The sequence below is a fragment of the Cyanistes caeruleus genome, chromosome 2 (genome assembly GCF_971803275.1).
Source record: "Cyanistes caeruleus chromosome 2, bCyaCae1.hap1.1, whole genome shotgun sequence".
In the NCBI taxonomy this organism is placed as follows: domain Eukaryota; kingdom Metazoa; phylum Chordata; class Aves; order Passeriformes; family Paridae; genus Cyanistes; species Cyanistes caeruleus.
Window position 1 is genome coordinate 59344917 of NC_141702.1, and position 18312 is coordinate 59363228.

Here is an 18312-nt window from a genome sequence, read left to right on the forward strand (position 1 = left end):
TCTCTTACCCTGGTTGCCCCAACAATATGTACGGTATCGTGACTCAGTTTCTCTTCTAAGGTGTTTAACACAGAATATGCTGCTCCAGTATCTAGCAGAAATTTGATGTCTTTTTTCCCCAGCTTAGCTATAAGGGGAGGCTCTGCTGGAGGGGAGTAGCCCTTCATTCAGAGCTTGATCCGCTTGAGGTTTGTACTACTGGGAGTTGGGGAATTGAGGATTTTTCTTTCAGTGCAGGACAGTCATTCTTCCAATGCCCCCACTGCTTACAGCATGCACATTGGTCCTTCTCTGTAGGGCAGGTCTTCTTGGATGACTTTTCCAGAGTTTCCTTCTTACTAGGTTGGGTTTTAACTCTTTCAGTTGGGTCCCTATCTCAAAATACCTTCCAGGCAACATCTAGCAGTTTATGTCTCAAACTCCCTCTATCTTTTGCAGCTTTCCTCTTATATCATTTGAAACCTGACCCAAGAACAAAAGTACTAGATGTGCTTTACCATCAGCTGATTCAGGATCTAAATCTGTATATTTATATGTATATGGCATATACATATATATATATATACATACATACATACATACATACATATACATATATAAATATGTATATTTATATGTATATGGCAGTTTCTCTTAACCTGTTTAAAAAATCAGTGGGTGATTCATCATAATTTTGCCTTCATAAAGCTTTGACCAATTTATAGCTTTAGGAACACCATGTTTTAACTCATACCACGAAGCTTTGATAACACTTTAACCTCGCCATATGTTCTGGTATATTTGGATCCCACCCTAGATTTTCCAGGGGGAATATCTGAGTGACAGTGCCTTGAAGCAGTCCACTGGCTATGCTCCCTTCAACTGATGTTGTGATGGCTTTATTGACTATTTGTCTCTCAGTGGGATCAAGTAATGTGTCTAGCATAGAGTTCAAATCAGCCCAGTCAGGGTTTTGTGAGTTAGTTGCTCTTTCTGCTAATGTTGCCACTTTATCTTGGTTCTCTTCATATTTCCCCACAGTAGTTTTCCCTTGCTATAACTTGATAAGGGAGTATGGAACGTTCACATATATTGGCCCCTGATTGCCGACTGCCTGCTTTAATGGGGCTTGCAAAACTGGTTCTTTTGGTCCTTCTCCTTTATCCTTTTTTGACATAGTACGTTTGGCAATTGGACTACGCTCTTGGGTGGCTTTTATCACTATCTTTCCCCTCCTTCGCCTGTTTAGAGCAACAATGATCCCATCAATCTCATCCTGCTCCAGTTGCTTGAGCAAGAGCTGTCTGACTCCGTTGTAGCAAATAATCTAGTTCGACTAGGCCCAGTCCTAGAAGGCACCATGCAGGATTTACTGCGACGTTGGTCTCGGGCTGTGTCTCCGATCTTTGGTGAAGTCATGCCCTGAGGCAGCTCTCTGGCGTTCAGGGTTGCTATGAAAACTCACAGGCCTGAGGGCCGAGGAGCCGGCACGCCCCCTATGGGGGGGGGGGGGGGGCTGTTCCCCCGTCATCCTTTTTATAGAAGGCTCGGCCCCTCTCCTCCTCCAGGGGCGGTGCTGAGGGCTGCACATGCTGGCTGTCACCTCCCCCGCCCCCTCCCCTTTGGGCGGTGACAGTGCCGGGGCTGCGTCCGTGGCTGCCGAGGCTCGCCTTTCTCCTCCATCGGTGGCTGGGACCCTGCCTGAGCTGCGCCTGCCCCCGCCCTCATGGCGTGACAAAGGCTCTGATGGTGGCGGCGGCGGGGGGGGGGGCACCCCCTGACCTGGGCCAGGGCCTGCCCTCATGGCGGGGACAACTAGACTTTACTAACTTAGAACAACTTTACTAACTTAAGGCAAGTTAGACTAGACTAACTCTGCCTTTCTGTTTGCTGCTGGGCTTTGTTGACATGCTGAGATCATAAAAAGCCTAGCATATTCTAATTCATCGAGGTATCTATCTTTGCATATATGGGAAATCAAACTTGATAGTAATCTCCTATAAAAACTACCAAATTTAGGCCACACCTCATCATTATTAAGTTCATAAGTCAGCCAGATCTTTTCTGAGAGTTGGGTAAGTTTGAATTTAAAAAACATCGATTCCCCACCAGTCAGGTCCCGCCAGTTTTTCAATACTAACCCCAAAAGGCTATCTCTCGTGGTATTACTATTACAACATTCACAGGAGAATATAGACCCCATGTCTTAACAGTTATGAGTAAGAAAGTCCATGGAGATCAAAAGAACCAAGAGAAAGTGAAATAGCAAGCAAGAACAATTAAGGTATGGGATTTGGACTCCTGACCTTCAGAGCCATAGCACTCAAGCTAACTCACTGCACCACTGCTGGCAGAAAAACTTGCAAGAGATCTCTCAGCACCTAACTCAGGTGCCAGACAGAATACCCCTTTATTCAATTACTCACATTCCTCTGATACCAGGTTTTTGGGCTCTGATACCTTCTGGACTGCAGCTGGGGCCCTCTCCAGGACTGACAGCAGGAGTGGAGGGGCAGGAGCTGGGTGTTGCTCTGCTCCAGAGGATTTTCCAGATACCTTCTGTCCCATCTGGGTCTTCAGAACTGATGCCTTGAGAAGGCTGACCTAGAACAGAGGCTAGACAAAATTAAGAATGAAGTAGTATTTATTGTAAGGCCTTAAAGGATACACCTTGGGCAGTACAAGAGCCTGGCTAGGAATTCATCCAAGATGGACCTAAAATGGTCACAAAGTGGACAGCCGGTCATGAGGTCTCACATTTACAAGTTTTGGTCCATCTTCATACTGGGGTTAATTGTCCAATCACAGCTTCTGATTATGAAGTCCCATCCTTCTTATTTTCTCTCTTCAGTCCACCTTTGTTCATGCTTTTGGGCCTGACACTTGTAATGATTGTCCTTGGTATCAAGCTAGAAAAGGAATTGTTTTGTCTACCTACTGTGTGATGAGAGCTCACTAACACTTTAATATGAAGTTCAAAACTACACACCTAGGCAGCACAGAATATGGAAAATAAGGAAGCTAAAACTTAAGGCATCAGTGACTGCCATCATCATGCAACTTGTCAGAGCAAGTTAGGAAAGAGAATCATCTGACTATTTTATCAGCCCCAGAAAACAAATTAGCCAGTACGTGGGAACAAAATTTGTTGTAAATGAAAACAAACCAAGACGAAATAATAGCCACAGGTTAGATGATACTTCATTCCTGGGAGTTTTTTTTACTAAGTGGAAGAGGAAAGGTCTATGTTTTACTTTCTTTTTTTGCTTTAAAAAAATCTTGTTCAATGTATTTATCTTCTCTCTTTTAGCTTCAGCAATTGATACAGACACTGCAGATACAGCAGCAGAAACCTCAGCCTTCGCTACTTCAAGCCCTGGATGCCGGTCTCGTCGTTCAGTTACAGGCTCTCACAGCACAACTCACAGCTGCAGCAGCTGCTGCTAACACACTTAATCCACTGGAACAGAGTGTCTCTTTTAATAAGGTAAAAATCAAAAAATAGAAATTTGAAGAAGTGTTTATTTTTAAAAGGTATGTGAGAAGTTCTTTTGGATTTTATTGTTTGACTTTAGACATGTAAAAATTACATTAATATATTATAAAGTGCTACAGCTTGAAAATACAAAAAAATTGTCTAGACAGTAGTGTAAGGCTAAATAGCACATTCTAGCATATCTAGAGATGGAAGGGACCCACAAAGGTTATTAAATATGGTAATAAATTAGATTTATGATTTAGCAAAATTAATCCATCATTACATATTTTTCCCCCACTTTTTGTTGAACAACAATGAGAATTGTTTCTTACAAGGTAATAAATGGAAAATACGCAGGAATTAATATACACTGTTTTCTCAGAGTAAAAAGTTGGATTTGTAATTTCCTTGCATTATAAAATATATGCCAATAAAACTTTAGTTTTAGCCACAAAGTGAGGTAAGTAAATAAATAAGCCTGTAGGTAAAGAAAATTTTGTTGCAAGAAAACCCAAAACCAACAAACCAACCAAAAAACCAAACATCAACAACTAATTCCTCCAAAAAAAAAAAAAAAAGAGCCCAAAACCCCCAAACCAAACTACTAAAAAAAAACAGAATGCAGGAATTTAAGAATACTAATTGCCAAGTAGCAACAACCATGCCAGCAATTGCAGTCATAGTAGTATAATACCTATAATAAAGAAAAGGAAGAAATTCTGCTCAAAGAATTATAGCTAACTAGAGAAATAAATAAATAAACATAGGAGTTCTATTATCTGTGGAAGAAACAGGTTATGTGTACATGATCTCTGTAAGATTGTCCTGGAGTGAGTAAATAGTAAAAATAAGGAGGTTGGAGAAGCAAAAACCCTTTTTTATTCTTCACTCAGATAATCTCTTTTTATTGAAAGTAATGCAGCTGGAAAATAAGTCAGGAAAATAATATCCTGTATCCCTATACCACAGCTGTAACCATCAACTTGAGAGGGGTGTAATCCCAGGGAATGAATGCATCAGTTAATAGGAACTGATATAATATTTACATACTGAAAGTATTTTATAGTACAGCATTATTCTGCAGATTTTAATTCCAGCATTTCCATGGATTGGTATATTCATAGGTGTGTCTGTCTTGAATTTTGGACAGCTGAAATGAAGCAAATTGAAGGAATTCACATTCTGATGAGATGTTTGTATACAGACATAAAAGAAAGGGCAGCTTTTACGATAAAAAACATTTATTAGTATTGTGATCCAAAGGAAACTATGAAGCATAGTTTTCATTCCATGACATAATGTTTGTGAATTGGATAACAAATATAAATAGTGCAAGAAAATAATTTTGACGAATATGTAAGTGAACATCTTTTTTTTAAAAAAAGCTATTTGGCAGTTCTTCCAGTCCTTTGTTTTCAATCTCTTCAGTCTGTTATATTTTGTGTTACTTAACTGTGCAAATTGATCTGCATTATGTGAAAAATTCTTCTGGCAACATCAAATATGCATGTTTTCTGATCCTGCTACAGAAACAAATACTTGTGTTACAGTAAAAAAAAATTTGTTCAAAATTTTCTATGCATAGTATGCATTTACTGTACACCCTTTCTTTTAATTTCCAAAGAGAATATCCTGATTCTTGTGAAAAAAAATTGTTTCCTTTCTAATAAAAAGCTTTTTTCATGTCTTTAATCTCTTCTGTTGCTTTTTCTGAACATATTTTCTTCTTAGGTAATTAAAGTAACATTGTAGCATAAAGGGAAGAGTCTGTGCTTTTTATATGCCTATGTGTGTAACATTAAACTTATCCTTGTATCCTAGTATTTAATTTGGGTTAATTTCTATTATTTCACTGTAGAGAGTATTCTTTTACAAACTATGTAAAAATCAAGTTCTTGCAGTTCAGATTTTTCGTTTCAATATGTACAATGCTACTTAAACCAAATGTAAACAAAAATCATGCTGCATGTTCACCTGTCTTGGCTGTAAGTTCTCTTGTTTTCTCTGGCCTTGGTTAATTTAAATGTTTGCTTTGTTTGTCATGAGCTGGTGACTAGTTTCTATTTATTTCTTTTTTCAGCCATATAAAGAATAAATATTCTGTTATTTTCCTTCCTACTTTGTCATGATGAAAGATACATGATGATTAATAGTATTTTAAGTTTGAGGTTATTTTTCTAAAATGCACAGTTCTTTTCAGAGCAGCAGCATTTTTTAAGTACCTCGTTGGAAAATATTCTAACAATACAAACAAAAAAGGCGTCACTTTGATGTAAATGGATGAAATAGATGTGGTGGAAGTAATTCTGGATTTTATCATCCCATCTCACATAAGATTGATGCTCTGTTTCTACAGTATTTTCTCAGAGACATACTTAGTCCTGCTTTCATAAATATTATATAGGGAAAAGTGGTTCTAAAAAGTCTTGATTGAACAGTGATTGATCCATCTTCTAGTAAGCTTATGTTTTGTTCTTCTTGCTGGACTCCAATAATTGAGAGCAAATAGAGCATCCTGAGAAAGAAAATGGGTTACTGAATCATCGTGGCTTGTTGCTGAAGATGTTTTTTGCCTTAGTATTTCAAAATGACTGTCGTATGTCATCCTCTTGTTTTTTTTTATCTGAAATTAAGGTTTGAGAAGAAGCTATGGTGATTGATAGTATAGCATTAGCTCTGCTTTTCAGAAAACTTCCAAGGTGTGTAAAGATGCATGGACATGGCTTTAATAGCACAGCTCTATCATTAAATAATGAAGAAAAGGCAGTCTCTGACAAATAACATCTGTTGTATTTCTGCATGCTTGTTCCTTGGTTTTTCTCTTCAGGAAAGTGAAGTGCTACTAAAATGCTTCTGAACTTTTCAAAATTAACAGACAAACTTTTTTACTTAAGGAAAACTCCAGTGTAGACATCTTCATGGATAACACAGGAAGTTTATCCAAATTTTTTTCCTTGTCAGATACCTTTCTTTTTATCCATTAGAAGGATTATTCCTCTTACATGATAACTGCTTGCTTTGATTTTTTTTTGCAGACTATGTGAGAAGTTGTTTTCAAGGAGTAGTGTATTTGAAGGAATTCAGGTTGTCTAAATGACACCTGTGTGTGAAAATACAGTAACTCTTTGTGAAGTTATCAAGCTGTAGGTCTTCCCTTGATATGAGCAGAGCAGTTTGATGATTACGAAAGGATTGAATAGTTGGCCTCTTCGTAGTAATTTCTTCTAATTAAAGGTACCATTACATAAAATTCATCTTTATTTAAGCTTTACTCCAAAGTAATTCTTAGTTACTATGGAAAGCACATGTGATTGTACTTGTTGCAGCAGAGCTCAGGAAAGCTGGGCCAAGATTTGATGCACTCAAGAGTCTGGTAGCAATAGCAGTATGACATTTAATTTTCTATTCAGCTTATATGCCAAATTTTTTTTTGCTTTTTTGTTGTTTTTTTTTTAAGTTATGAAGTAACAGCATCTTTCCTATGGAAAATGAGATATACATAAAGGGACATATAAGGAGTGTTCAGTAATGCTTATTTTGTTTTCTCCTAGAAGCTGATGGACAGGTTTGACTTTGGGGAAGAATCTGAACAAAATGAAGAGCCTAAAAAGGAAACTCCCTCTTCTCAATTGTAAGACTAAGCTATGTTTCTTATGGAAAATGCTAAAATTTGCCTGATTCTAATTGAATATTAGGATTAAGTACGGAAAATACTTATTTCCAAGCACAAGTACACTAAAACAGTAGGAGGAGAAAAAACAGTTTTCTAAATTACATACACATTTTACTATAAGTTTTTGTGCCAGAATATTTTTTGACTTTATCTTAAAGTTAGCATGTTCTTTGCTTTTTATAGTTTTATTTATACAGTTGATGTGATAGTGATATTAGAAGATGGAACTAGCTTCATTGTCCTCATTATTTTACATTTTAGTTAAACTTGAAACCCAGTTGTGAAGACCTATATACAAACTGTTTAAGAGAAAAACTGTAGGCTTTTTTTTTTTTTTAAATTTAAGTTATTTCATTTTAGGCCATTAGTACCAGAATCTGTGAACAACTCACTTTTTCACCAACTAGCTGAACAGCTGCAGCAACAAAATTTAGAACATCTCAGACAACAGCTTCTGGAGCAACAGCAGCCTCAAAAGGTAAGATCTCCATCTTGTGGCTGTTGTAGTAATTTATGTTCTCCACTGATTAAAAAAGTATATTCCAGGACAAAAAAAAATTGTGTTGTTACTGACAGTTTTCTTATAATTAAAGTCTTTGTCACTAGCTGACCATGTAACAGAAGCTTGCAGAGTGAGTGGGATAAGTGAAAAAAAGTACTTAAAGCAGAAAAAAACCTGCACAACCAAACATATGGGAAGTACGTATTGCTTCTCTTACTATAGAGTACTCATTAGGTAAGTTAGACTGTGCTTTGGCTATTCAGCTCTTTATATGGGGAAAAAAAAAGCTTTCCTATGCTTGCAGAAGGAATAAGGTGAGGAATGAGGTGATTATGCTCCTGTCTCTGAAGGGAGGACAGAATCGAGACTGTGGGTAACTTTAATTTCCCCAGGTTTTATGTCTTGACTAATAATTGATGAAATAATTCTGTTGAAGAATCTGACCTAAAGAACAGAGTCACATATTTCCTGAGAAATTATTCATTAAGAACTGGTGCTTGAGATAACCCTAGGATCCTTCTAACTATAAGAATTGTGTCCTCTTTACACTGAAGTAACTTGGCTTGTTTCTACTGAGATTAGTCCTCAGTAATTAACTGTTCTTTTCTCTCCTGATCCCATTAAAAAATAAAACCAAAACCAAAACAGACAAAAGTACTTTGTCTTGATCCTGGCCAGGTATAAAGTGGACTTCATGTGGAATATTTGGACCTGGTGTCACTGGAAAATATAAATCTCAGATTGAAAGAAAAAGACAAGGCATCACAAACTCAACAAACATCTGTTGGAGATTTTAGTTTAAGCTGTGCAAAGGCAAAGTCATAAACCATTGAATAGTAAGGGCTGGAAGAGCCCTTAAGATCACCAAGTCCAGCTGTCAACCAGCACTGCCACTGTAACCCCTGAAATGATGTAAACTGCATCACCCTGCCCAGATCCAGACACCTCTTAAACTCCACCAGGGTTGGTGACCCCACCACCTCCCTGTTTAATATATTCCACTACCTGAGCCAAGTGCCTCAGCTTTCAATCAAGAATGCCATTTAAGCTTTGAATTTGTGACTTTAATAATTTAATTTTTACTAGATATTGTTTCTTTACTGCTTTATTCTACTGTTTTATTTTAATTTCTCATTTAAGTGCAGTAAATGAGAAGGAATATACAACATAGCTACAGACTAAATAGTTTTAGGTCTAACGTCTAATAAGATATCTAGCCATTTCTGTCTTTAAACACTAAAAATGTTGTAAAGGAATAAAGCATTGAAAAATGATCCATTTGAGAAGCTTTTGATGTGTCATATCAAAAAGTAACTGTCTAATTTGAAAATAAAAATATTGAATGCTTACCTTATTGTGAAATAAGCAAAATCAAAGTTTACAGTACATTTATGGGTAGAACATTTATTTGACTCTCCCCTTACTATTTAATTTTCTATTACAAGACCTGATGAATTTTCCCTTCAGATCCAGTCTTCTTGTCTAGTCAGTATGGAGAGAAAGTTTTATTTTCACCTTGATAACAGGTAAAAGATACAAACTGCTGCTGGAACTACTTTGTAGTGACTGCAGTATGCTATGGGCAATATTTTCTTTAATTCCATGTGTAAGTTTCATTGAGAAAGATCAAAGAGAAAGAGAAGGAAAGATAAAGCACAAAACGAAATGATGAGGTATCTGATGAGGACCAGAGGGAAAGGAGGAGAGGACAGAAGATAAAAACAGAAGGAGCAACAAGAATTGTAGGCATTGATATCAAGGAACAGATGGTTGAAAAATAATTAAATATAAGGAAAATGAGACAAAACATTCTGTCAGAGGACAAATAATTGAATTACAGTAGAATATTTTTTTACAAACTTGTTATGTTTAAAAAATATGAAAGTAAAATTGTTGCTACTAGTCATTCTGCTAACTTCCTGTCATTCTCTAGGCAGATAAAATACATAGGATTTGTTTAATTAGAAGTTAAAATATAGTGAGGATCACTAAAATGTTTACCTGCAGTAATGGATTATAGATTTTAAATTATTTTTCAAAGTTGTTCTCATATAATTTCTGACTATTTTAATTTCATTTATTCTGGTTCTTGAATTTTTTATCTTGTATCTTAGAGATATTTTTTTCCAAATCTGTACTTTCTGGCAAGGCACAGGCTGTTACAGATTTTTCCCTAGCAAATCATCAACACCTTGAGTATTCCACATTCATTAATTTTGTTGTTTTTTCAGAACTGCTTATCTTGTTAGATCTCTTGAAATTGGCATGCTGATATAAATGACATAGCTTCCTCACTTATCTTTCAGTAATTGCTTGTCGGAAATCATGCACTGTAAAAAAGTTCAGATTAGTGTAAATTTTTTAACTAGGTCAATTGGTATTGCAAATATTTTTATTATGTTAGTATCAAAATAACATTTATTAATGCTTATGAATGGGGGACAAGTGGATGTCTTTCATGGTCACTGTATATATGGCTACATTTGTCCTGTGAATTTCTGTTTTGAGGCAGCTATATTAAGAAGTGAATTGTGTACTTTGTGTGTACTGTAGTTTTTTGGCAAATAAATTTTCACAAATAAATACTAATCTTTTGTAATCAGGAATATTAATTATTTCAAACTTTTGTGTTTAAGGATGATACCGTAAAAAAAGGAATGGAGTGGATTGATACCAAATTCAGCTTTCATATTAATGAGAAATGGGAATATTATTTTCTTATAGTATTACATTTGTAATTGCAAGGGGCTTTATGGTATATTATTAACTGTTATTTAGGCGAGCCCTGAGGAGAATCAAGAAGGAAATTTTGGTTCAGAGCACTCTGCGTCACCATCACAAGGGAGTAGTCAACAACAGTTTTTAGAAGTAGAAGCAAGTGTAGATGATACAATGGATATTCAACAACAGGTAAAACTATTTAAAATTTTATTACAGAAATTGAAAGGAAAACGCATACTAACATGATTCCAAGTCATATATATTGTGAGTATATTTATAAAGTGTTATTGAACTTCTTTTCTGTCTGACCTCAGGACATGGATATAGATGAAGGTCAGGATATTGCTGAAGAAGAGATTTTTGAACAAGAAGAAAAGAAATCAGCTGTTCGTTCAAGATCAAGAACTCGTTCAAGATCTCGTTCAAGGTTTTGTAATTACCTTGTATAAGTAAATGAACTTTTTCTGAACAAAAGTTACAATTCGTGATTGTCAGTGTTAATTCTATATTTTCCAAAATTGTCATAAACAGTTTTTGGCAATGAAAAGACATGTTCATTAAATATTTGTGTGTTAGATGCAGACTTTTGGTGTGACAGTTCATTTGCCATATCTGTGGTTTAACTGAAATTTTTAAAGTCTTATTCAAGTTACAGAAATAACACTAGCCAGCTGGACAGGCTTTCTGAGCCAGAGAATTAGGTACTGTAGATACGGAACATTTTGAATGTGTTTTGGTTTAAGGTGTATATTCTGTTCCTCACCCAAATGGCATTAAGTTTATTTCTCCAAGCAGTTTTAGTGAATACAATGGAAATATCTGTGTAGTGCCTAAAGTTTGTTGTTAAAATTTTGACAACTAAGTCAGAATATTTTTTTTAACTCAGCATACTAAAATTAAGTATTTTGTAGGTCACCAAGAAAACGAAGGTCTAGATCTCGGTCTGGTTCTCGTAAGCGGAAACACAGAAAGCGTTCACGCTCAAGATCAAGAGAAAGGAAGAGGAAGTCATCTCGGTCATACTCCAGTGAAAGAAGGGCTAGGGAAAGGGAAAAAGAACGTCAGAAAAAGGGATTGCCTCCTATACGGTCAAAAACGCTAAGCGGTAAGTGACACCTGCTTAGTGTCTTTATAATGTAGGATTAAATGGAAAAAAGGCTTTGTTTTCATTGACAGAACAAGATTTATCTTGACTACTTTTATAAGTTTAATTTCTGATGTTTCTTGCAACTTAGGTACATCATGTCGTCTTACACAAGCGTTATACTGTTCTACTGATGTTTTTACTCACACTTACACCACTGATTTTGCTTCTAAACAGACAGTAGCAAGAGCTGTCTCTAAGTTACAGTCTTCTTTCTCTTTAATGTTGTCTTTAACTTGGCATTTGAATGTGTCCAGCAGTTGGTCTGAAAATCGTTAAAATATTGAAGTTTGCGGTGCACACTTTGATCACTTGGATGGCTATCTTAAAGGCCTGGGTTTTAAAACGTTTACATTGTTTTTAAAATAGATTTTCAGAGGAATGTCACCGCCAAATCAGGTGGAATTTGCTACAGTAAAACAGATCATGATGGTGGTATCTTAAGAAAGTATTCAAAAATCAAGTGAATTTCAGCCTCTGCAGGGTGTTGCTTGTGCACTGCTTTCATTTCTATGGAGAATTTACATACTAAACAAGAGGAAGGTAGTAAGGAGAAAAATAACTTCCTCCACACAGTTGTTTAAATCAAAGGGATTGTATTTTGAGAATTTAATTTTGTTTAGATAGGTTATAAACTGTTTCTGATACAGTTATGCATTTATCTTGTGCATTAGAACACAACTCATTTTTGTAAAGGAAAGAGTGTTCTGTTCTCTTCACATTAATATTTTATATCATTCCAAGGTGACTTTAAATTCGGGACTGTACTATAGTTTAGATGTGGTTTTTTTTCCTTTCTTCTCTGTTTTTTCACATGAGAAGAGACAAATTTGTTTTATGGTGTAGATTTCTCCCACCAGTCCACAAGGCAGGGAGCTATAATCAGAATGATTGGGAGCTGAGGGAAAGAGATGTTAAGTAACCTAATGAACAGCAGCAGCATTTGAGGTAATGTGAAGTTTAATGGAGATACTAAGTAGGCTAAGTGAAGCATGGAAACTTTGGGGGGAGGTAAGTGATGAAGTAAATAAATAATTCACCTGACAAGCATTCTACTTCACGAAATTTGTTCAGTGACAGCCATTATTACTACTTGCTGAGATCTGAAGAGTTGTTTCATAGAGCTTAACACCTTGAGATATGAAAGGGATATCTACAAGCACGTAAGGAACAAGTTTTGTCCAAGAGAAATCTTACAGCTGGTCATTCTCAGCACTGCAGAGTACTGATGTCAATTGAATATGTCATTGGACAGAATGCACAGCTCTGGTTTCCATTTTGGTGCACCAGGATTGGTACAGAAGGGGGGTGTGATGTATCAATATAATGATGAAGAAATAATGTTTCCTTGGTTAAGGATAGGCCAGACCAAGAAATCCAAGCTGCATATATAGATTGGGCAGTATTTGGGAGACAGAGGTATTGCAACCATATAGATATGGGAGAAGGAAGTCTTAGCTCATGTTGGTGAGTGTTTATGTTTGGTGAAGAGGATGGGTAGACATTTGGAAGGCAGGGATCTGGGCTTGTGGTGGAATTGACAAGAATCAGAAGTATTGTGGATGTCTTCAGCCTCATTGGCCTCAGATAAGTTTGTCTTTCCAGGTTGTTGCCCATGGTAAATTAATATTATTGTTGCTATTTTCAGGTGAAAATGCAGTGCATAATATTGCAGTACTAAGTTCCATCTGTAATACACTTTTAGCCAGTTAGAACTTAGTCTTACTTTTTTAAAATTTACTTGAATCCTAAAGGCATGGTTTTTTTTACTGGAAGGTAGAAGAGAAATGTTTGGATTTTTTTCCAGAAGTAATTTATAATTCAGTTTACCTTAGCTGAAAATCTACTGAATTTTACAGTTTCATTTCTATGGAAACAACTGGGGTTTTTTTAAAGAAAATGAAACAAGAAGATATTGTGGTGAATATGTTTCGTGTTGTTTAACCCTTCATCATTTTTGTTAATGTACTTAATCTCTGTGCAGTAAATAATAGATTTATTATTCTTGGGTTTTTATCAGTGATTCCTGGGTAGTTGTAAAACCTTTTACATTCATGCTATAGAGTATTTCATAAGCTAACATTCAGTATTTTGATTGATGTGAATGTGTCTCTTGACAGTTTGCAGTACTACTCTTTGGGTAGGTCAAGTAGACAAGAAGGCTACTCAGCAAGATTTAACAAACTTGTTTGAAGAATTTGGACAGATAGAGTCAATTAATGTAAGTAAGCGTGTTGCTATGCTTCTGTCAGAATTTTAGAATAGAAACTTAAGCATGCATAATTATGTCTCTGAATTCCTTATAGCTGATTAAACTTGTATTTAGAAGGCTTTTCTATTACAGTTAAAAATTGTGGCCATGGTATTTGCCACCTGGTTTTGATCTACTCTGTTTTGAAGCACTAAAGACAGTACACTTCAAGGTAAAAAGGCTCTTCTTAAGCTCTAGCACTTTGTGCAGTTTTTAAACAGGGTTTAATCAAAAAGTTACAATTGTTCTGGTTTAATAGTGTGTCATGGAGTGGGTATCATTTTTACTGGGCCTAAGGACACTTACAGATGTTCTTGGTTACTTTCCAAACAGAGGATTCCTTAAGTAGAATCCTTCTCGATAAAATGTTTAGAAGAAAAGAAATTGTGCTGTAAACAGGCATTTATTCTAAAATGTGACAGTTAAAAAGATGCATCTAATTGGGAGATGCAATTCTCATTATTTAGAGTAATTTAGAGTCAGGTATTTAGAGTAGTACCTCAGATGCCTATAATTTAACTTAAAAAGGAAGTATTTTTCTCCTAAAACAGCACATCTACATGAGACAAATCTGGGTTTTCCTCTTGCTTCAACAGTTTTAAAATGCTTCTTGTGCAATTTCATTCATTTCAGATAATACTTCTACTGCTTTCCTGTCATGTTAATATATTCAAATATGTAATTAATAAGTAATGTTTTTGTGACTTTACAGAATCTTTTTAAAGTTTCACAAGTGAAGAAACCAGCCCCATAGCCAGACATTTAAAGCCTCATTTGCAGGGATTATTAATTAAGGAAAGCAATGTAACAACAATGTCGCAGTGCGTGTTACATTTCTAAGGCAAACCATATTGTAGATAGTTCATCCTCCGCATTCCACAAAGCTGAATCTTAATGTATATCTTAACGCAGTTCTTAATTATGTTCTTAAAATATGCAGTTCTTAAAATATGCTTACAATCTGTCATCTTACATGTTTGTTATGTTACTGTGTCCATTTAAGCACACCAAGATTTTTGACTAAAACGGATGTAAGCAATTGTTGTACATAATATGTAAGCCTGCAAAGATTACATGCTATGTCATACAGTAAATAAAACATGCCATACATATACATAAATGCAATAAAACATTAGAAAAAAATCACATTCAGGAATGAGGAGTCTACCCTTCAAAATGCAATAGACTTTTAATCATTTTTTTGCTCCTCTGTGAGAAGTTATTGCTCAGCTCACAGAGAATTTGGAGCTTAAGAGGTAGCAACCTCTGCTTTTCTGAAGTTGTCACAATGTAGCTCCCAGTTTTTTCTGCTCCTTGTTCAAATCTTTCATATAATTTATAACATGCATTCTTCAGCTTGCTTCTTGAAAATGTTGCAACTGAAGTAGCCTTCCTGTATCACTCTTAAATTTTCTCAATGCCCAAACTTGTTAATATGGCCAATTAAGGTAACAATTGTTTACAGTGTAAGCCTTTACATGATCTGAAGTACTGATTTTCCTAATTTTTAAGACCACTGCTGTTTTTCCATAGATGATTCCCCCAAGAGGATGTGCTTATGTCTGTATGGTACATAGACAAGATGCATATCGTGCTCTTCAGAAACTTAGTTCTGGGTCATATAAAATTGGATCTAAAATTATTAAGGTAAGGTGATTTTAATCTTGAGGATGCTGTCTGTTTTAAACATAGTATAATTCTACTATGATGACTTTTCTTTTGGCAGCTGTTCATTCCAATGTACAGTGTGGAGAAGAAGAATGAAGCAGTGAGGTGTAAACTGCTTTCTCTCTGTGTAAAATGCAGCTTTTAACAGGCAATATGAAAGATAGAAAAATGATATTATGACTTGATATTTAGGAAACACTTGGACAATAGTTTATGTAGGTACAGTCTAAGTCCTGTACCTGACTGTTTGGGTCACTTTAATATTAAATTTTATAGTAGTCTTAGGGTTAAGTATTTTATTAAATGTTATGGGGGTTTCTTCTACCTGCTTGATGCTTTAGTGTAAATCATTCAAATACTGTATTTTTAATTTCGCCACTAGTGTTAATCTAGAACAAATTTAAGCTTTCTGATGTAATTAATCATACATGTACCTGTTGTAGAGGATAAGTAAACTTCTAGCAGGTTCATTTAAAACTCAAACATTGCTAAAACTTTTAATTAATAGACACTGAGGATTGATGTGCAGTGACAGAAACTTGAGGGAAATAATCTGAAATATTCTGTTCCCAGGTTATATGATTTAACCAGATTGTCTGATTGGGTTTTGTTTTCAGATTGCTTGGGCTTTGAATAAAGGTGTGAAAACAGAATACAAGCAATTCTGGGATGTGGATCTGGGGGTTTCCTATATTCCATGGGAGAAAGTGAAATTGGATGATTTGGAAGGCTTTGCTGAAGGTGGCATGATTGACCAGGAAACAGTAAATACAGGTACAGGCATTAGCAATTCTGATAGTTAGACACTGTGTTTATTTTGGTAATTGCAAATTCTCAGAAAAATTATTGTTTAGGAAATACATACCTTTTTTTCATTTACATGGATTTTTCTAACTCTTTGTTTACAATATAAATGGCACTGTAATAATGAAATCTAGATTATATTTTTAGTTTAGTAACCAGTTGATTGTCATGACAATGAGTAACTGGTGGCAGAGTGTAATTAGTTTAGGCCTTAATAAACATTAGCTGCTTGTGATTAAGAAAGTATTATATTCAGGTATAAGGCTTAAGTTGAAATTAGAACTTGTCCAGATAGGCACAGCTTATGGTATTTTACCTTATGGTATTGTTTCCATAAAGTCAGAGAGACAGGAAAACAAATAGTGTTAGACCTTATACTGAAACCCAGTTGAACACTTCATTAGGTTTATGAAAGATTTACTTGTACTGTATTTTCTTGAAACAGATCAGTACTGAAATAAACAGTAGATGGAGACTTTTACAGTAAGGACAATGATTCTTCAGTCAAAATACAATCTTGCTTTGAATGAGTATAAATGACAAAAATTAAAACATGTAATATTACTGAAATACATTCCCTTAGGTTACACTTAAAGTGCAAAATTTTTGAAGAAATAGAGGTTGTGATGATGTTTGTTTAACATCAGGATTCTTTCTCGTTGTACAGTTGCCGAGTGATAACATACATATATTGGCTACAGGAGTTTTTAGAAAACAGGAGCATACACTATATTGCAAATTGTTAACAGAATGATTGGTGAAAAAACTTGGCAAGTTTTGAAAAAACAGTTTTTATACAGGCAAAATTAAACAGCATTGCAGGTAGATAAAATATTTTATGTTCTTTAAAATACACAATAATAAATAATTACACTCGTTCTTTTCATAATAAGTTTGAGGACTGTTTGTAATGAATCCATGTAGATACTAAATTCAAATTTATTGTTTAAGAAGGAAGAGCACTTTTTAATATCTAAACAAAAATAACACATTCATTATCTTTTTATAATAAAATACATCATTTTCAAAGAGTGGGAAACAGCCAGAAGCTCAGAAGCTGCTAAAGAAAATACTCAAACGACGCAGAGTGCTACAGTTGATAAGAGTACCGTTATTACAACACAGACAGAAGCTTACACACAACCAGTCACTATGCTGCAGGTTGGTATTGTCTGAGTTTGCAAAAGCCCCACAGAACTGGTGGGCAGACTTTTTATTCAGTACAGGCGAACTTTAATGCTGAGTTTAAGGGATAAAATATTTTTGATTTAAGTCCTTCATCCATTAGTGTTCATCTCTGAAGTATTTTAGAATAGTTGCCATGATTAAGCATAATCTTTAGTTTCATGCAGTTGCTTAATACAGAGTTTTTGTATATATATATTTAAGTGTTTTATCTTTTTAAATGTGTATAGACATTTGCAGTTGTTGAACTGACACAAAATTATATGAATGTTAATATATTACCATTTGCTTGAATTGAATTTTGAGCTTTTTCCTCTTTGCAAAAACTATCTTCAGTCTTCTTATCTCAGCTGTCTCCTACACTGTAATCAGTACACTGTAATCAGTATATATTTAAATATACAGGTATATATTGCATTTATACTGCTTTTAATTACATCATTGTAAATATGATGCACTGTAACAAAATGCATAGCTCAAACAGAAATTTGAGAACTATTAAATAATTGTCAGGATTTTATCGGGATTATTGGCATTATAATTACACACACTAAACTTAATTTTCTAGTACTGTTCACATACATAAGTTTTTCTAGACACTAGAATCACTGTTTTCCAAGTTCCCCCAAATTACTATATTACCTCCATTTTTCTTGCTTTTCTCTCTGAATTTCTGCATTCACCCCTCTGCAATACATACATTTTTCTTCTTGAATAGACATAGTGTTAAACTGTATTTTTGGCTGTCTGAGAATAAAGTAAAGATAAGAGGATTCTTTCAGTGTCCTTGTTTGCCCATAGTGTACCATTTCAAAATGCAATCTAATTCTTCAGTGTTTGAAATATATACAAAGCCTTTAGTACATTTAGTTCTTGATGTGGAATTGCAGTTAAATCAGTTTATCCC

General features: G+C 35.1%; 1 protein-coding gene across 17 annotated transcripts in view; it reads left to right on the plus strand.

The window, feature by feature from the left end:
• SCAF8 (SR-related CTD associated factor 8) overlaps nt 1-18312 on the plus strand; it is a 156983-nt gene that overhangs the window by 34887 nt on the left and 103784 nt on the right. For 6 of the 17 annotated variants that reach the window (XM_086877315.1, XM_086877314.1, XM_086877313.1 and 3 more), the window contains 10 exons: nt 3290-3466; nt 7009-7088; nt 7491-7608; nt 10411-10542; nt 10668-10780; nt 11265-11458; nt 13618-13718; nt 15282-15395; nt 16034-16190; nt 17251-17381. In XM_086877315.1, coding sequence (XP_086733441.1) covers nt 3290-3466; nt 7009-7088; nt 7491-7608; nt 10411-10542; nt 10668-10780; nt 11265-11458; nt 13618-13718; nt 15282-15395; nt 16034-16190; nt 17251-17381 — 1317 coding nt within the window. Of the gene's footprint in view, nt 1-1435; nt 2055-2165; nt 2264-3289; nt 3467-7008; nt 7089-7490; nt 7609-10410; nt 10543-10667; nt 10781-11264; nt 11459-13617; nt 13719-15281; nt 15396-16033; nt 16191-17250; nt 17382-18312 lie in introns of those variants that run through there. The other 11 variants (XM_086877321.1, XM_086877319.1, XM_086877322.1 and 8 more) reach the window with 7 other exon arrangements.